The sequence below is a fragment of the Phocoena phocoena genome, chromosome 10, assembly GCF_963924675.1.
Source record: "Phocoena phocoena chromosome 10, mPhoPho1.1, whole genome shotgun sequence".
Taxonomy (NCBI): domain Eukaryota; kingdom Metazoa; phylum Chordata; class Mammalia; order Artiodactyla; family Phocoenidae; genus Phocoena; species Phocoena phocoena.
Window position 1 is genome coordinate 27,304,631 of NC_089228.1, and position 20,738 is coordinate 27,325,368.

The following is a 20,738-nucleotide window of genomic DNA, read 5'->3' on the forward strand; positions in this document are numbered from 1 at the left end:
TTTAGGGTGGGGGAACAATGGTAACACAATACCATTTCATCGCAGACAGTTGACAAATGGTTTAGGGTAGCAGCTTAAGTTCCTTAAGCAAATCTTGACACAGTGCTGTAATTCAACAACAATGCCCAAGATTTTCCTATGAGGCCCTGTGGACTCTTTTAACCTACCCACATAGCTGTGTTTTCAGCGACACTGTGAAGTTTCCCAGATCAGCAGTGCTTTACAGGAGGGGAACAGTAATCCAGAATTACAAAATAACATGGTTATAAAATCCATGCCTAATACAAACGTAGTTGCAACTAAATCATTACGTGGTCATTATCCAATAATGCCTAAGATGTCAGCGATGTGAATGTTTGCAATCTGGTTTCACTAAAGCCCTTCCTTGACTTATTTCCAGCCAAAGATTACAATCAACAATGTGACAGGGTGATAAAAGAGAAAGGAAGGAAGGAAAGGAGGGAGGGAAGCAGGCAGGGAGGAAGGAAGGAAGGAAGGAAGGATGGAAGGGAGGGACGGAGGGAGGGAGGAAAGGAAGGAGTTATTTTTTTTATTCTCTCAGCTTTAAAGAGCTTTCCAGATAGATCGTCAGCTGTCAGCCAACCCTTGAAAGTAGCAAATCCTTTGGCCCCTGGAAGGTTGTCTCTATGCATTGTTTCTGAAGAGTTTGTGTATTCAAAATATGTCTGCTTTGGGCATTCAGTTTCCTAAGTGAGTGCGGGCTCACGGGTAGCAGCTGAGGTCAACACTGTACACCATTTACTGAAGCTCGCTCCTGCCTGTGGTTTCTGGAAATCACCAACTAGTCGTGACTGCAGCACAGGAGGATGTGGACGTGCGAGAATTCTTTTAAAGGCTCCCCACTTGGCTTACAGAGAATTAGAGACACGGAGGCCTGTTTGCCTCTGTTGGTGCACATTAGAAATAAATTTGGGCATTCAGCTTAAAGAACTCACTAACGGCAAGATGCACAAAGACATGCTATTCTGTGTTTCGTGCAGTCTTTGTAAGCCTGGCCAGGCAAGGGGGGTTATCAAAAGAAATATGTAAATAACGCAACCTGCTTCACAAAGGAAAAGAGAATGAAATTAATCCAAAACATCCGTGGCGTAATACTATTTTCTGCCCTCAGCTTTTCTCTTTATGACTTGAGACGGCACGGCCTAACAGTCCAGTGCAAACAATATCGTGCTCAAAAAAACCCCAGACCCAGGGCATCCTAGGAAAGAACGCCGAATCAAGTCTTCAGCCTCCCGCACAATATTATTATTAAATCTAACGTGATCATAGCCAAATCTTTGGCTTGGGCACAATCCCCCATTCTCCCTCCTTTTCTTTTTTTTGGGGGGGGGAAGGGGGGAAGCATTGGGAGGGCCAAGCCAATCAAAGTTAAAATAAAGTCTCTTTCTAGCAAGACTACTGTCTATAACATGTTGTTCCTTATAGAAAGTGGGATATGGTGGCATTTGCTTGATTAACTTGCTCGACAAAAGTGACAGCTGCTGTGGGTGCCTGCGGATAAGCTGCATGGCGCAGTTCCGCCTTTGTACATCTGTCAGCAAAAAGGGAAGAATAAAGAGTGAAAAGAGACAAATTGGTCCCAAAAGACACTCCATTCAACTTAGGAGGTTTGCCCCATTCAGGCACTCGCTGTGCGCCTCAAGTACTGAGAGCTTATTCAATTTCATTCACTCTTTCGAATGAACCCACAAGTGTTTAATTTCTTATTCTGTCGCCTCAAAAAAAGGAAGGGGGGGGTGGAGAAGGCGGAGGGACCTTGTGGACGAAAAGCATTAATGGCAAGGCAGAGGGATCCAGCCTGCACATATTAACTCATGGCTAATTTACGGTTTAACTCTATGTGCTCAGGTCCTAGATCCGTCCGAATGCTTCAACGGGGGACCTGACTCAGCCTTCTCTCCTGGCTGGTGGATCCCAAACCATCTGTAGATGTTGAGAGTACCCAGCAGGGTCAAATGAGTATCTTCTGTAAGGACAGTGGTCTGAGGTTTATGCCCTTTCCAGAGGTGGGATGACGGGCTCCCTAGGATGAGGTTTGTGTTAGCGATCTGGCAAATGTGAGGGTTTTTTCCCACTCCCAGAAAGGTTAAAAAAAAAAAAAAAAAGAGTCACACTCAGTGAGAAGTAGTGAGAGGGGAATATGGTTTCCAGAGATTAAAAATAAAGCAAGAGGAAAGGGCGCTATTGGGAAACAGAGCGTAGCTGTACGCGGTGAAAACACATGTTAACTTTTAAAACGCAGCACTCTGTCTTTCTTTTCTTCATCTCTGATCCCCCGGCATCAGAACTTGTCTTCTGATCTCCTTTATAGGGGCAGTCCCCATGCACCCCTAAATGTTTCCTCCTAGGAGTGTGAGAAGTCTTCACCAGTCCCCCCGCCATCTTTTCTCCTGTGTTCATGACACCGCCTTCTCTTTGAAACCCAGCGCTCCTGGAGCAGCATCTGAGTATTGTCCAGTTCGTTGACTGCTTTTTGGAAACTGGATGCCATCTCTGGCTCCTAAAAAGATCATACCCCTTCCTTATGAGAAATCATTCCCCACAGAGCCCAGGTTCACTAGGGCGGACATGGATCTAATTTTAAAACTGCTTAGAAGACTTTGGAAAAGGGTTCTGGAACCATAGAAATATAGTTGTTGGCTTTTGTTGTCTTGGAATCCCGAGGGCTCTGGACTGTGCCTCCTGGGTTGTATACGAGTATCCTGTCATCTTCTGCTGGGAAACTAGCTGTGCGGTTGAACCAGCAGCATACCGTTTGCCTATTTACCTGAATGTTTTCCATGGAATAACATGGAAGTATGTGAATGTACAGACCATGGTTTTTGTTCTGTTTTGTTTTGTTTTTTAATATTGAGAGTAGGGACTAAAGCGACCTTGCCCAGAATAAAAACTCCCTGAAGTCAATGCAAATTTTCCTGCCTAAGAGCTTCAACTTTGACTTACAAAACTCTCATGAGTCATGACTTTAGAGAAAGTTTAATATGTGCAAATTATGAAATTAGCCCCTAATGTGATTAAACCAACCCTGTTTTAAAAAGACAAAGTTGGCACTCCGCTTTATCTTTCCGTTCGGTACGTGAGTTACAATCCTTATTTTAGAGTATGATTTCTATAATCATTTCTATATGGTATGCAAATTTCTCATTCCGTTGCTTACGTCAATCTGCTTGTGAATTAATGCAGTTAACTCTCAATGCACTTCCCGTACCTAAGAAGCAGTCGGGGGGTGGGCAGATGCTGTTCGTGAATAATCTGATCTCAGTTCGTAGGATGAATCTCTCTCCTCCCTCTGAAGCCCTTGTATGCGTATCAGAGAATAGTTTTCAGATAAATTATTCACCCTTCTCACACGGATAATAGGTGGTAAGATGTGCCACCACAACCAGAATTTCGTTTTCAACATAATTGAGCTTTAAGGGATTGAGATGACTTGAAAGTGTGAATTTGGATTGTAACTATACATTTTCTCAAAACAGTAGGTTCCTTTGAGAGGACGGAGGCTAAAGGCATGGGGGTCCATTTTCTCAATGCACAGGGAGGCCCAGGACTAAATCCCCAACATATCCAGAGAAAAATAGGCCCCAGAAAAAGGTATTGTTAACCGTGGTGAGTTTGTTCATGTCCAAACTGCACACCTGCCCTGGGCATCCCAGGCAGCAGACAAGGCCTGGTTAGAAGCCGACTGGGGATTAATCACGTTGGGCTCATTATTTGCATCTCTTGGAGAACGAAATAGTCTGAGAAAATCCAGGTACATAAGAGAGCTTTTTCTTTTTCCCTTAAATATCACAGTTTGCCAAAAGGTAGGTATCAGCTTCTGACATTTGCTAAAAAAAAACTCATCTAGTTAACAAAAGTCCCAAATACGAGTGTGTCCTGATTTGCTGTGATAGGTCCCGCTGGTCAGCCAGGGGGTGTTAGAACAGCTGGTGTTGGGCCCATGTTCCATCTTTCATTCAGGGCTTGACCACTAGTTACATTTTATTTTATTTTTTTTACTAGTTACATTTTTATTCAATTACTCAGATGTCCAGCAGTTTTCATGTTGTGTACAGGCAAGCACAGATCTAATTTTGATACCTAAATTGGATTCTTTCTTTCAGGACAGCAGGGCTTTGGAGACTAATCAAAAGAGACAGAGGAGAAAGGTATATTTCTCTATTTGGGTACCTTAAGTTCAAAGGTGGAAGGATTTTGCAGGGAGTCATGCCTCGCTCCTCATTTAACTTGTTATCAAATCGGGCCTGGAGTTATAGGAAAAAAACCATGTATTTGGGGAGCTCACAGGCTTCAGGATCTCTGGAGAGTCAGAAGCAGGAAAAGTAGAATGAACATTAAAAGCCGATTTATTACGTATGGATTACATCTCCTTTTCTCTCTTTTTCATGGAGAATGAATTCATATAAATATGATGCTAGAGAAGTGTAAAATAGGATTTTAAAAGCATCTATCTCCTGGAGTTGTTAGAAGAATTAAATGAGTTTAATCCATATAAACTGCTTAGAATAGTGCCTGGCGCATAAAAAGTGCTCACTAAATGTTTACTCTCATTGTTTTTTACTACTGTTATTGTTCATTTTTATTAGTAATGTCACTATAGAATTTTTTTCCAAAGTGGATTCAATGGAACGTTAGTACCCTGAAAGCTGTTACTAGGAGGCTCATGGCAAGTGGTTCTATAGTCAAATACAGCTGGAAAATAGGAAGCAAAGTTCAGTGGGTTTCTTTACTACAGGACTTGTCAGAGCGTTTAAGATGTTAATGTAACCCTATGAGTCTGTATCACCAGTAGTATTCAGACAGAGTATACCGTATGCATATATGCATCACAAAGACATCCACAGGCCAGGGGAAAAAATGAAAAGCTGGAAAATGTTAATGCTAGTATCACTTTTATTTCCTTTTAAATTAAAAACTTGAGATTAAGTCCCTCTGGGTAGTTGCTTTGTCCTGTCTGCATTTAGCCCCACTGATAGGATAAAATAGCCAATGTTCCCCAGTAAGAGGCTCCCATTTTCCACCTCCCAAACTTTGGAGAGGAGAGCTGGAGGCCCAAGTGGGGAACATGACTTTCTGTGCCTCTGGGAGGCTGCTGGTCTTTGATGCACACATGTTCTTTTCTTGTTATTGGGCACTGTTCTGTGTCTTCTTGATGTTTTTGAAGTCGTCCCACAGCCTCCAATCCATAAACTTCAGAACCACCTTGGATTCCAAAGGTGAAAAGGCCTTGCTCAAAATTTCAGAACAAGTTCTGATCTTGGACAAAGAGAGGAGTAGCCTCCCTCTGGAGCTTTCCAGTCCAAGTATATGTCACCGTTTAAATAAATAAAAAGACACAAACTCTTTGGACTGGTTCAGCTGGGCTGGGAGCCTTGAGATAAGAGGTCACTGGTGTGAGTTACTATGGTAATTGAGTAGTATCAGAGCACTAGTTTTGCTCTCATGAGCATTAAAGCACATAATAATAGGCAAACAACAGTGGTTAAAGCAAGCAGGTAGGATTACTATGTTCTTTTGTCAGAAGTATATAATGTCTTGTAGTCAGTTTTAAAGACTTCTCAACCCTCAAATCCACCCCACCGTCACCTGCTGAGTAATTTTGTATGCTTAATCTCCTGCCCTCAGCTCCCAGATCTCTGCTAATTTGAGGCAAATGGGTATTTCTGACATTAAATAGGGCAGCCAGGAAGCTCTGACCTAGAAAACCTGCATTCTGAAGCACCGAGAAAAAATATTCTTTCACCAATTTTGTTCAGGCTCTTTTGAATGACGGGGTGGGGGTGGGGGGGAAGTACCTTTCACTGCAACGGGAGGTTGCAGCCGCCCAAGGACGGGTTTTTGCAGAACAAGAAAAAAAAAAAGAAAGAAAGAAAGAAAGAGAAACTTGCCGAGCATCCCCACTCCCAACTTCCCCCATAAAACTTGTCACTTCGCATTGCCATCCGCTACCCCAACAATAATCACTCCGTGCCTACTGCTAATTGCAAGCACAGCTGAGGCCCAGCGGGAGGCCCTTGCACAGTCTCAGGCCTTTATAGGAGGCTCAATCTGTTGTATGGCACTTGTTCACACACAAAAAAACTACCAGCAAAGGCAGAAAGAGGCAGAGTCACAGGTTTCTTGTAATCCCTCCGCCTCCCCGCTGACAGCCCAGCCCTAGAAGCATTCCTGGTTTTGTCCTCCGCTTTACAAAATCTGAAGTGACCTTAAGCTACTAGCATGTCAGCTTTTGAATGTCGAGTTGCCGGCTTCTTCAGGTGCATTAAGGAGCTGGGGGTGGGGGGACTACATCTGGCTTCTGCGTGTCTGTTTGCAGCGCCCCTGGGGCGAGCTGTGGCTTCCTGTAACATGTAAAATATGAGTGTGAACTCAGGGTTCATGGCAAGGAACAGGAGGTCATGCCTCCATTCAGTTCTAAGTAAAGAAGCTGGGAGTTTGCAGATGTTTTTCTGTATGTGTAATGACACCACCTCCCTCCCCAGCCACCGAGCAACCGAGCGCCGTTTTTTGATGAAATGTGCCACAATCAGTGTGCTACTTGCAGATTTATTCATATCAATTTTTGCGATTTATATATTCAGAGACAAGATTGCTATTTCGGCAACTTTATGTTGGATGTCGTACGTTTGCATCTAGAGAAAGAGGGAAAGAAGTATGGGGAAGGGAGGGTGGGCAGAGAAAGAAAAGAAATTAAGTCTGTTCCTCGGGCCACCAGCTGGGGTGTTGTCAAGGAGACAAAGCGTCCAACGGGAGGGTCTGTGTCCCCCTTTTGCCCAGCGGTCACTTCCTGCCCAGGCTTGGAGGTGGGAAATCTGTAGCTCCTGGCCCAGAAGAAGGCCCTTTAATGGCTACTGTGAGAAGGAGAGTGGGATTGGAGATTTGGGGGTGAGCGTCCCGTCAGTAGATGAAGCCCAGGCTACCCGAAGTAAGGTCTTCCCATCCTCCCTCGGGGTCAAGGATAGGCCCAAGAAGGTCTTTGGCATGGGCCTCCATGTGGGCCTGGAAGGGGGCATCCAGCCCTTCCTTGTCTACCTTGCCACCCTCTAAGATGAGAAAGGAATTAAGCCTCCTGTGAAATTCCCGCTTGCAGAAATCAGAAATTTCTGTTTCCAGCCCAAAAAGCCTCATACTGTATTTTCACCAAAGGAAGACATTGGTCGAGCAAACACGGAGATTAATCCTCCTTAGCCTGGGGAATAAATGCTCCTCCGTGGGGCAGTGTTAACTGCTGAGCTGGGTGCAAAGATCATTTGGAGGCATTTAAGAAATACATGATTTTTATTAGCATAACTGTTCCATGTAGGAGTTATTTCTCAGCAAAGGGCAAAAGCTTTGCCTGCCTCGCTTTATTAGCCTAATTCTACTTAATTGTTTCCTAAAATAGGGGCTTCCTGAACACACATTCCAAACCTTAATAAGTCTGTTGCGGGGTAGGGTGGGGGAGTGATTCTGCATGGGGGAGCCGCTGCCCTTTTGGGCAGAGGGAACCGGGGTCTCAGGGCTGAGTGCTGCTTGATCAAATCTGTGCGTGGAACATCAGGGGGCGGGAAGGGGATGGGGGAGTCGCCGTGAAAACATATGAGGTGACGCATCACGCAGTGTGAAAAATGCATCCTTTCTTGTTGTTTGGACCCAATCCTCCATGAGGATTCTCAGTTCTCATCTCTGGGCTTCATTTAATTCTCTTTCACAGATTTAGAAATGTTGGCCCCGTGGCATGTTTTAAATAAACCCAATAAGTGACTGAGCAAATGCTACCAGATATGTTCTTTGTTCTGCAGTCGCAGAACTCGGCCTTGAGAAATTGTCTCAGCCCTGGGATTAGATGAAATGCCCCTGTTCCTCATGCACGTAATTTTTTGGCTTTTTGTGAAACGCGGTTGGGTGTTCCAGATTAGAATATGTACCTTGCTACCTAGCCGTGCTTTCTTTAGCAAAGTTTCCTATTCAGTAAGGGAGCAATTTTGCATTTCCCTTCTTTTTGTTTTGATTGTGGTAAAGCAAGCATAACGTAAAATCGATGATCAGGTTAACCATTTCAAAGGGTGCGGTTCGGTGGAGTTAAGTTACACTGTTGTGCAACCACTTTCTAGAACTCTTGCAAAACTGAAACTCTATAGCCATTAAACAGTAACTCCGCATTTCCTCCACCCCACCCCCTGGCAACCACCGTTCTTTGTTCTATGAATTTGACTATTCTAGACACCTTATGTAAGTGGAATCATATAATATTTGTCTTTTTCAGTGGCTTATTTTACTTAGCGTAATATCCTCAAGGTTCCTCCATGTGATGGCATGTGACAGGATTTCCTTCCTTTTTAAGGCTGAATAATGTTCCATCGTGTATAGATACCACCTTTTGTTTATCCATTCATCTGTCAATAGACACTTGGGTTGCTTCTGCCTTTTAGCTGTTGCAAATATCGCTGCTCTGAACATGGGTGTGCAGATATCTCTTCAAGATCCTGCTTTCAGTTTCTTTGCATCTGTGCTCACAAGTGGAATTGCTGGATCTCCATCTTTTTATAACAGCACATACTCAGGTTGTGGAAATGGTGGAAGAACGGTATCTGAGTGTAAGTTGAGATCGCGTTCGCAGTTGAAAATTCACTTTCGTGCCTCTGCTTTCCCATCCTTTGCCTTTCTGTCTTTAGGAAAATATCTATCCGTTGATCTTTGACTTAGTTTTCTCATTCAGAGGTGGTAAACTTTCCAGCAATATCTTAGGAGTATTAGGAAAGCAAGCCTTTTGGATATTATCACATCTCCTTGCAGGTGACCATCCACCATATTGAGACATATTGGGCAGGATACAAGGGGATTTGTTACTTCTTGGATTTCATACAGTCTGATTGATTCAGAAGCGACGAACTTGTTTCTGGTCTGGCTTTGGGTAGCTTGGGAAGCTTACTGAGATTGTCAACAACTTCCTCAAACCATTAAAAAAACAAACAAACAAACAAACAAACAAACAAAAACAGAGAATGTGCCTTCCAGAGAGAGAGAGACCCCGGTATAGCCTGTATAAGCTAAGCTTTGTATTAAACTCTCCTGCTTGATTTACTTTCAGAAAGGATCCTTCAGGACTCTTACTTCCCTTGTATTTTCTCCCAGGCACCTAAAAGTGATAGTAATGACTTGGTTAGAAGGCTGCAATGCATTAAATCAGGAGTCCAAATACGCAGTCATCATTTTGATCATCCATTTGAAATATCATTGCTAAAGACACTTGTTGCTGGATATTCCTCCATATTTCATATTTCTCCGGGTTTAGAGAGTTGAAATTTCGTCTTGAAGAGATAACTGCTTATTTTAGTAAAAGAATATTAAGGTATCATTTAGGCTCTTTCTAAGGAGGTTAAAAATAAAATTGCTAAAAAAATAAAAATAATAAAATAAAATAAAACAGCTCCCAAATGTGAAATTCTACACGTTCCTATAGAAGAAGCAAACATTTTACGCAGTAGCAATTTAAATCAAAGTTTTTAAAAAAATTATTTCGTTTGCACTACCTCTTCCTTATGAGAAGAAGCTAAAGGCAAAGAGTTGTGGGTGCTTTTCACACCAGGTTGTAGATTACCACAGTCTCTGGAGCCACGGTTTCAGCAAGGAGCCTCTGACTTCCTCCTCAGTGTTGATTGCATCAGACTTTCAGGGGGATGCGATCCAGAGTTTAGAACCTTGAAAAGCCACGGCACTAAGACAGCTTCATAAAGATTTCAATGAAATGGTTTTTAGGCAACCAGAGAATTAATGTTTTTTAAAAAAAACCCAGCCTCTACTAAAAGGGACACTTGAGATACCCTGGAAGGTTATTCTGATTATCTATACCCTCTGATTTTGGTGTCGGTTATCTTCGGTGTCTTTGTGCTTTTAGCTGGGCGTCCTGAAGCTGTGACTGGAAATACCCATTTCTAGGAGCAATTGTTTTGGTGGATCATATCCTGAATTACAGTAACACTCAAGTAAGGCAAAAGATTGCATCTTTCAACTGCGTATCCATTTTTTAAGGTACTCAGATGATATGCCCCCCTTAGAAAGGCATATCAGCTCCCTTGGGGAGCTCTGACAAACCCTGAAACTTGCGTGCAGTCTTTCGTTTGTGCCCACTTGGCACAGATGTCTTGAACATGCCAAGGTTTCTTTGTGAAGCCCTCTCTGAATCCGGATTAGAACACCAAATACAACCAGGTCCCTGGTGATCCTTAGCCCTAAAGAGATCTGTGAAGCTGTGGAATTGCAGCTCAGGCTAATGAAGCTGTGGGGACTTTGGTAGAAGCGTGGAGAAACCCCTGATGAAGTTTTTCACATGCTCTTAAATTACCCAAATTGTAAGGAAGAAATATGCATTGAAAGTTTCAAATGTAAAAGATTTCATTACAGTATTTCAATACAGCCATTTACATAGGTTGTGGGTTTTTTTTCCCCCTAACTAATAATAACCCACTTTTGTCACAAAAAGCAAAATGAAGAACTTAGTCACATGGGTGTGGTCAAAGTATTATCTTCCTCTTTGCCCCCTTGCCAACAAATAAAATGTCCTTTCTTCATTAGACAGTCGAGGCAAGGTGCTGAGGCAGTTTCTCTGCTGTGTGGCTGTGTTGAGCTGGAGAAAGGGTACTTTCCAAAGAGGAGATCAAAATCTTCCAGGTTTCACTGTGTTTCTTCAGTCCAGAAATTCAGGTTGGTTACCAAGAGGTTACAAATTACCTTTTTGCTCAGATCTTTTTTGAAGAATGGAAGCTGCTTAGAAAGCTTTGCACAACCTTGAAGAGCTCGCACTTAGGGAGATACTCTTTCTTATTCGTGAAGCAGGGTAGGATAGCGGGGCTAAGATAGTAACAGGTAACACTCAGTATGTGCCCGGCGCTATTGTAAGCACACCACACATATTAACTCATTTAATCCCCACAACAACCCTAAATGGTTTTTATTATCATCCCCATTTAGCAGATGAGAAAACTGAGGCACAGGGAGGTTAAGGGATTTATCAAGATTCAAACACAGGACAGGCCTGATTCAAGTCTATTCTCCTAGCCACTAGGCTGTACTGCCTCTCAGCCTCTTGAGTCCAGGTTCCATCTCTTGCTAGCTGCTAGAACACCTTACTTCTCTGAGCCTCAGTTTCCTCATCTGTGAAGCAAGACTACAGGTGATAATAAAGACTCAACTATTTACACTTCAGTCATGAACTGCCCAGGCATTGAGAGCTTTGCCTCCCTGGCATATATAGCATGAACATGCCAGTTTCAAAGGAAATATATATTTGCAAATAAGCCAACCATAAGACTCAGGTCCTTGTGAATTTCAACTATCATTCATGCTCAGGATGTATTGGACTGAGTCACAGGTTTTTGTTTTTTATAAATTTATTTATTTATTTTTGGCCGCGTTGGGTCTTCGTTGCTGCACTCGAGCTTTCTCTAGTTGAGGCGAGAGGGGGCTACTCTTCGTTGCGGTGCATGGGCTTCTCATTGCGGTGGCTTCTCTTGTTGCGGAGCATGGGCTTTAGGCGCGCAGGCTTCAGTAGTTGTGGCTCACAGGCTCTAGAGCGCAGGCTCAGTAGTCGTGGTGCATGGGCTTAGTTGCTCTGCGGCATGTGGGATCCTCCCGGACCAGGGCTCGAACCTGTGTCGCTGCATGTGCAGGTGGACTCCCAACCATTGCGCCACCAGGTAAGTCCCTGAGTCACAGTTTTTAATCAAAGAAAGTGTGTGAAGATGTGTGTTTGTGCATGGTGCAGTTATTGGTCCTTAGGTGAAATACCAAATTTTCTAAAAGCTCGTTTTCACTATATTGGACTAAATATTACCTTCCATTGTAGGCACGGGGCAGCATGTCTTGTTCAGAAGGTGTGTGTATGTGCGTGTGTTTTGCTAAAAGTGACACACTGCAGTATACGCATGTTAGACTTCAGTAAAAGGTTTCTTTAAAGAAAAAAGCAACACAGGAAGAACTGAGTTTTGCACTAAACTATTTTCATTGGATTTGTGACTCTGCCTAAAATTTCTCTTCTAGCACTTCTGGTGACATCTTTAATTACACATGAAACTGAATTTCCCCAAGGTTCTATTTTACTCTCCCTGTTCACAGAAAATGTTAAAACTTATAATGGATAATTTTTCAGAAATGAAATTTTTATCAATGTCATAACTTCTGTATCTCCAAAACTCTGTTAGGAAAGTTCAATTCATTGTGACCAAGGCAATATTTCTAGTTGTATTTCTGATTGAAAACTCAAACTACCCACAGTGAGAATTTTCTTTTAGTAGCAATTGGCTGAGTTACCAACCGAAGAGAAAGTAAGAAGAGATTAGGTAGGGCTACGGGGGAAATTAAAAATACGTTGATGCTAACACAACATTGTAAATCAACTATACTCCAATAAAAAAATTGTTTTAATTTAAAAACCATATATATATATATAAAATGTTGGAATATATATATATTTTTTCAAACAATAAACAAATGCGGTAAAATGTTAACAATAGGTGAATCTGGGTAAAGGGTATATGGGTATCATTTATACTACTTTATTTTTACAACTTTTCTAAGTTTTAAAGTATTTCTAAGTAAAACAGAATATGCATATTATATAATAAATATATTTTCTGATTAATAAATACATTGATGCTACCTAAGAAATGGCACCTCTCGTCCCCATCCAACTTTCTAATCATTTCCCTTAAGAGTCAGCAATGATTGTCTCTCATCCATTAGTTCTTTAAGGCTGTTGAGTGGTTTTCCGTGGGAAAACCCCTGACTCCCCTCCCTCTGCCTAGTGACTTTCTAAGCTCATAAAAAAGTAGAATCTTTTCAACACCAGGCCAAGCTTGGGCTCTGAGGGAGACAGATCCAAGAGCATTATCCTACCCATACACTTGTCCTTTGAGAAGTTCAGAGCTGAATGACTTTGCTGAAAAGGCACCTGGAAACTAGAGCTGTTTCTATATAAACAAGCCATTGCTTTTTAAAATTATTGAGCTGAATGTGACAGCTCATACAGATGCAGTGGTAAATAACCAACTTGAAGCCTGTCCCACTGCTTACTAGTTGTGTGACCACAGGCTACTTATTTAACTTACCTATGCCCCTTTTTCTCATCTACAAAACAGGGCTGTTAATAATATTGAAACTCTATTGTTTGTTTTGTTTTTTAATTTTATTTTTTATTGAAGTATAGTTGATTTACAATGTTGTGTTAATTTGCACTGTACAGCAGTGACTCAGTTTTATACACACACACACACACACACACACACACACACACACATACACACACACACATTCTTTTTTATATTCTTTTCCATTATGATTTATCCCAGGACATTGAATATAGTTCCCTGTGCTCTACAGTGGGACCTTGTTGTCCATCCATTCTATATGTAATAGTTTGTATCTGCCAACCCCAAACTCCCAGTCCATCCCTCCCCTTATAGATACTCTTAAGAGTTCAACTCGATGATGAAATTATACAATGCTTGTGGAGTGCTCTTCACAGTGCTTGTACATTGTAAGGACTCGGTATTCAATGAGTAGGTAACTATTTTTATTACTTTTGTGAATGTGTATGTATGTGTGTATTAGGAATCCTGTACAAAATAGGACTTTGTTAAAAACTGAGACTCTATAAAGTCCTGTGGAATGGTATTGTCTGATGGGGGGTTGTGTAAGTTACGCGGGTATGTTACCCTTGTAATTAATGAGTATGGAAACACATCCAGTGGTTCTGTCTCCTTTTCAGCCTCTGTCCCTTGTTTTCCTTGCCACTCAGGTATGCGATGTGGCTGGCTCCAAAAACAAATGAATCATTAACAGTAAGGTCCCTTTAGGACGTTGAATTAACATCAAGATAGGGGTGGGAGTAGGGAATTTAGACTCATCTAGGTGGCTGTGGTGACAGAGGCATAAAGGCAGCAGCAATCACTGGAGGAACACTCTATCCTGCCGATGAGGGATTATCCAAATCCAAGTGAAAGTCCGTTTTCTGGGAACCCTATAGTGTCCCGTGAGGTGTGCAGTATTCATCCTGTCTCACAATCCTGCAGCACTTCCCAAGGATAAAGTTCCCAGGGGAAACTGAACCCAAGCCTGGGGGACTAGGGAGAGGTGAATGACTCACTTCTCAGTTGCAAAATTTAAGGAGGAGCCAGAAAATATAGTAACCAAATACATATTTTAATATGTTAAAAAAATCAAAATGAATGCAAAAATCCGTGATGAACAAAATACTAAAATGTTCATTAAAGGCAGAATCCGACCCTGCACTTGCAAGATCCTGCCTCACCCGCCTCACCCCAGTCCTAGCTGTAGCGAGCCCCTACACGACAGAGAGACATGTTGCGTATAACGATTCTTCTGCATGAAGTCAGTGTAGTTGCAGGGCAGAATGTGTGGCCCGATTATCGGCAAGTTAATTTCTACTGGAAATGGATCAAGAAAATTCTTCTGTACGGTATATTACAAGGATACCTGTTATGTTTTTGAGAGTCATAATAACAGCACAGGGGGCTTCCCTGGTGGCACAGTGGTTGAGAATCTGCCTGTTAATGCAGGGGACACGGGTTCGAGCCCTGGTCCGGGAAGATCCCACATGCCACGGAGCAACTAGGCCCGTGAGCCAGAACTGCCGAGCCTGCGCGTCTGGAGCCTGTGCTCCGCAACGAGAGAGGCCGCGATAGTGAGAGGCCCGCGCACCGCAACGAGGAGTGGCCCCCGCTTGCCACAACTAGAGAAAGCCCTCGCACAGAAACGAAGACCCAACACAGCCCTAAATAAATTAATTAATTAAAAAAAAATAAATAACAGCACAGGCTAAATTTTATTGAGTGCCTACTATGTGACAGTCACTATGCTAGGCACTTTACATAATTATCTCTTTTAACACTCACAGTAATCCTATGAAGTAAGTGTTAACCCCAAGAGAAGACTAGGGGTCGGAAAGTTAAGTAGCTTGCTTGAGTTTATCCAGCTAATAAGTAGAAGTAGCCAGCCCAAGCTGAAGCTGTAATTTATCCACACAGGGTTTGAAAAATCACTCGTTATTTGTCTGAATCCTTTGAATCCAGTGTATAAATCTAGGTCAGTATAGTTTTAAATGTGTAGAATGCACCCAGGATGGTTTTCTAGGTTTGGGTGATGATCTAACACAAACAACTTTACAGTGGAATTACTCTGAGCTAGTCATGTGTCCTGTAAGACTTGCATATGATTCCAGAGATATTCCAATAGGAATAATTTCTTCCACCATTGCATGCCTTTCTCTGGTCACTTGCTCTGCTTTCTTCCTTGTTTTGTGGTATTTCTTGGGTTGAGAAAGAGAGAGAAAAAGAGGAGAGAGGTGGTGTTAATGGTGATGATGACGAAGATGGTGGTGGTGACGGTGATGTGAGAATTGTGACGATGCTGGTGGTGGTGGTGGTCTTGGTAGTAGCTAACATATATTGAGGCCTTATTATGTGCCAAGTACTGTGATGTGAGCTTTATTAACATTAATTCATTTAGTATCAAAAAGCCTATGAAAGGCTGATTAATTCCCATTTTCTGACTGAGAAAATGAGTCTCTGAGAATATAAGTAACTTGCCCAAGATCGCAAACCTAGGCAAAAGAGAGGTAAGGCCTGTGCTCTCAACAACTATGATGGAAGAAAGGGAGGGAGGGAGCGAGGGAGGGAAGGGAGGGAAGGAAAAGAATTAAATGGCACCATTTTAGATCAGCCTTCCAGGTTCTCTTTTTTTGCATTCAATGAAAAAAAATTTTTTTTATTGAAGTGTAGTCGATTTACAATGTCATGTTAGTTTCAGGTGATTTTAACTACCCAAGAAGTTCCTGCAGGCCAGAGCTATGACGGGCGTCCTTTTGGCTTCCAACTCTAACACCTTCACAGAATTATCCCCAGAGAACATACTTTAGAGGTACCCAGGGTACTGGGGATTTTATTTCTCTAGGGCTTTTTTAGGCTTAAAGTAACCTTATGTAGAAAGTTTCCATTTAATATACCTGAATTAAGGGCAGGCAGCAAAGGAGTCGTGAGTATGCTTAAATACTTAGTATATGTCATCAGCTCACAATTTTTATTTCTAAGGGTTTAGAGTGCATTTTACCAAAATTTTAGTGCCCAGGTATCAGGCTGTCTCTGGAAAAGGCATATCTGAACCAGAGACAAAACAAAGTGGGGAGAACTTAAAATGTTTGATGAATTTCCTCTTTTGAAGAATCATAACAAATCTACTGTATTAGCATCGATCTCAAATAAAGCAAACCTGATTAATAAGCACTGTGAACTGACTGTTATAACAACTGGCTTTCTGGAAGGGAGAATGCCCTGGTTTGTGGCATTTGCCAATTTCCATAGGGTAAAAACCCCCACTAAGGCCTATTTCTAGATATCAGTGTGATACCCCCGAATGCACAGTTGGGAAGTGATACACAAGATCAGCTCTCGTGTCCAGTGCATTATTACACCCTCCTAGGGAGGAGTCATTAGGTGATCAGCTTTTTCACTCCAGTGCCTAATCCTGGGAAACTGCCATTTCTGGACTCACTAGCTGTGTGACCTTGGGCAAGTCACTTCACCTCTCTGGGCCTTTGTTTCCTCCTCTACAAAGGAGGAGCTCTGTGGAAGATCCCCTTCACCTCTAATGTTTTAAAGTTCTAGAAGGCAGTGACTCCTGCTTTCTCCAACATCCAAGTGCCTTTAAGCGCCTTTCTGGAAAACCAAGTTAGCGCTGTGCTTCATCCAAGAGTGCCTCCAATTTCATCTACTGAGCATAAGGTTTGGAAAGGCGTGACTTACTCCCTTTTGCCTCTTGAAATGTGTAGCCAATGGGGCATCATACATTTTTTACACTTCTTTTGCTAGATGTGAGATCCAGGAGAAAAAGCATGGATGTTCCAGGGCTTTCTTGTTCTCCTGGGGTGGGAATCTGTGAGCGTGATGCGCTGATCCATCCATCGCTACATGCATTTCCTACCGCCCTACCCTTTCAACAGCAGAGAAAGAGTATTGATAGCAGTCTACCTTTCCCTTTTTATTTTTTAATAGCCAAAAGCCATTTACAAGAATGGGAATTACTTATATAAAATGGGGGCTGGGGGGAGTTCGTTATTTTTTTCCCCTGAAAGGTGGCATATCTCTCAGCAAAGAAAAAAAGGCATGTTGCACAAGGCTTGCTGGCAGTGATAGAAGCCAGCGCTGGTTTGCCCGTTGTCACAGCCAAAGCAAAATGCCACCTCTGCCTAGAAGCCAGAGTGCCACATTCCTCTTTTGTGTCCCTGAGATGCACTCATCGTGGGGTCCTGGTCTTGTAGGTTTGGCCAGGAGGTCACCCAGGTTCCTTTGAAGGTCATTTTCCAACCCCAGGAGGTAGGAGTCGGGGGTAGGGGGCGTTGCTCATGACTCTCAAAATAGATTATTTGAGCCCCCAGATTTCATGTCAGAATAAGTCAGTAAATATGGAATTTGAGGCCTGGGGTAAACACAAGAGGTCCCCCAGCTGAGAGTAAAGTAGGGCTATAGAAACACCCATGACCTAGTCATATTCCTGTCCCTGGCCCCTTAACAAACCCAGATGCAATGACATCAAGAGCTCCGGAATCCCAAGCCAGGAGGTGCCAAAAACACCTCCAAATAATCACAACCCCCCCCCCCCCCCCCCGCAAAAAAAAAGTTTCAGTGAAACGTTCTCACTCCTAGAGGGGAAAACCTGTCCATGCCTGAAGCAGCTTGACCAGGGCAAACCCGCTCCCTACGTGGAGTGAACTGCGGATCTCAAGAAAAAAATCCCTCCCCCCCCCCACTCCTCCTGCTCCCTTGGGGAGGGACAGAAGGTTCCTGAAACTGACAGTTTCGCCTCCGTGATCTTTAAAAGAGCAGAAGTTGGCTGTGAGGCTGCAGTGCTGCCTTGATTGGGGTAGTGTGGTCTCTGTTTGCGGCTGGGCTCCAAGGAGAGCCACAATTGGCTCTGATGAGGAAAGAGCCTAGGAACGAAAGATTGCAAAGAGGGCTTCTGAACGCCATGGCTGAGACTGTGTCGTTTCTTGCAAGGTGAAACTTGGCAGTTCTACCTTGCAAGTAAAAACCCAAATTAATTTTTTTTTTTAAAGAAATTAAGTCAGAAACAAGGCTTCGGAAAAACTGTGAGTGTTAGGCATAAACTGATTTTGGATGATCTTTAGGTGAGAAAGGGTGGAGTTACCATCAGAAACATGTTTTTATTTATGCTTTTCAAATCTCCACTGGTGTGCGTGTGCGTGTGTGCGTGTGCGTGTTGGTTAACAGGAGAGTATGCAGCGTTTCAATTCTCTAACCACTTTTTTTTTACATCTTTTCTGCGCACAGTTCATATACATGCCCTATAAATAAATATATAGGTCCATCCACACCTTTTCATTTTATTTGTAAATTGTTTGGTATAAGCGGCAATGCGTAATGAAACCTGGTGAAGTTTAAAAGATTAGATTTTTTTTTGTACTGACACTTCATAACACAGTTCATATGTCTCCGAGTGAGATTTATGAATATATGAGCAGTACTGCAAAATTATACCGCACCAGAGACTCCGTGCACCACAGGGGTGGCAGTCTAAAGTGACACAGCTTCAAGCATTTTTCACAGACAAGAAGCAAAATTTAACCCCCTTAAGGGGAAGTATGATTTCAACAGCTTGAAATGAGCTCATTTGTAGATGTTTTTTTTTCCTCTCATCTTCCATAATTTTTTGGTGTTAAGATTAAAACAGATTGCACAGCCAACGTAAGGCCACATAAGCTGCCCAGAGTATAATTTGGCCCTTAAAGAGAAACCCTCCTTCATTGTCTTTACCCGAATGCCCCTCTAGAGTAAATGTAGGTAAACTTTGCCCTAAACTCCTCAGGCTCTCAGCCTGACGCCTAGAATTGTCCTAAGCAGACAGGGTCTGGATTTTTTCAAAAGGTAAGTAGCACGTGGCATCGATTGGTTCAGTGGAGAAGCCCCCATCGTCGTGGACACCCGAGGCAATGGCGTTAGGACACAAACAGTGACTTAAATCTCAACTGAGTAAAATGAACCAACAAAAAAGAGAATCAGAAGAGCAAACGGTGGTCTTTATGAATCGATTGTATATGAGGTGTGTATAGTGGAAGAGTTCTGTTTTCTATTCAAAGTCCAAACGGATCTCTTTTCGGCTGATCTGGTACCTCGTGATTTTTGCGTCAATTACTGTTCATGATCTCTGTGCTCTCAAATTCTCTTTAACCATTTTGTTTTCCTCTTGGAACAGAGCAGGGTGCTCACACGTGGCCTGTTTCGTCTCTGTTCTTTAAATGCTCCGTGATGTGTTGGCTGGAGAACTTTTGTCTTTTTTTTCAGCAATGGTACAGCAGCTCCATGAACGTGATCTGTACCTGGCTGACGGACCGGATGGACTTACAGCTTCACATTTATCAGTTGAAAACACTAATTAGGATGGTAAAGGTAAAAGAAAACATAATGATTCTCCTTTGCAAACAGCTCACTGAAATACATTTCACTGGCAAGCTGCAGAACTTCCTTAACACAAAAAATATTAGTTTGTGTATAAAACAAGGTGATTCCTAAAACAGTATCTCAGGCAAGAAAAACCGGTGAAATCACTTTGGGATGCCTGGTTAATTTATCACTCAGACATCAAAGGGAAATTTAATAAAAAGGAATTTGATATTTTATCCAGACTGGAAAAATACTTTATGTATTTGCCATGCAAATATACTGCAAGAGCCATCACGCCCTTTGCATTAAACTTTCAAAAGCTGGCTTTTGGGTACCACTGTGCTAATCGCATCCCTTACCAATTTCATTTATGGTTTAATTAAATAAAATTTTGCCACAATTAATTTAATAGAAATATTTACCTCCGGCTCTTTCTAAATATGTCCTGTGATCATTATCTGGATGCAAATCAGTATTGTTCTTTGTAGTTAATTGAAGTAGTTTCTCTTACAATGCGTGTATACAGTCAAATGTAAAGGATCACGAAGGTGAGGTAACATACCCTGAACGTAGCTTTTTTTGCCCCCTGTTCTTGTGTGTGTGCCTTGGACTAATGATAATTATTTCAGCGTGAAATCACAGTGGTTTACATGAAATAATAAGATCACAGAAGGGGGTAAATACATTTTTGATCATTTCAGTTTCCATTTGATGCTTCACCATAGAGGGTTTTGAAACATTCGTACGCAAAAATCTCATTCAGAGCACAGTCTCTTTAAAAATATTTTAATGATAAAACGGAGATGAATTTCCATTTCTTAACAGTTTGCCGAAAGTCCCGCCCCCCGCCCCCCCCCCGCCCCCGCTATTCCCCCCCCCTCAACCCTGCCCCATTTCTTAGTCTCTTTCGGATTAGCGCCATTTTATTGAAGGTGCTCCTCTACCCCAGTGCTGACTTAAAACCAATTACTGTTCCGTTGAGTGTAGTTAAGGAGAATTATTATCATATGCATTTGATCTCACAAAGAGTCCTCCCAGGGAAGGTTGCAGACAGCAGTGTACTGCAGCTCTTAAAAAAGAAATCTATGCACTTGGACTATGCACCCAGCCTAATTTTCATATATTTAAATTTCAGTTCCTTAAGGCAGCCGCACTAACCATTGCCTGACCCCTTGCATTCCATTTTCTGGCTATAAATACTCTTAAGGGGAATTTTTTCTGTTTGACCCTTCCTGGGTAGACATGAAAAGAAGACATGAATTTTAG

The 20,738-nt window shown here is 42.4% G+C and overlaps 1 protein-coding gene across 14 annotated transcripts in view; it reads left to right on the plus strand.

Moving 5' to 3' along the window:
- CADPS (calcium dependent secretion activator) overlaps nt 1–20,738 on the plus strand; it is a 478,500-nt gene that overhangs the window by 454,542 nt on the left and 3,220 nt on the right. For all 14 annotated transcript variants that reach the window (XM_065884698.1, XM_065884694.1, XM_065884691.1 and 11 more), the window contains one exon: nt 19,374–19,478. In XM_065884698.1, coding sequence (XP_065740770.1) covers nt 19,374–19,478 — 105 coding nt within the window. The remainder of the gene's footprint in view (nt 1–19,373; nt 19,479–20,738) is intronic.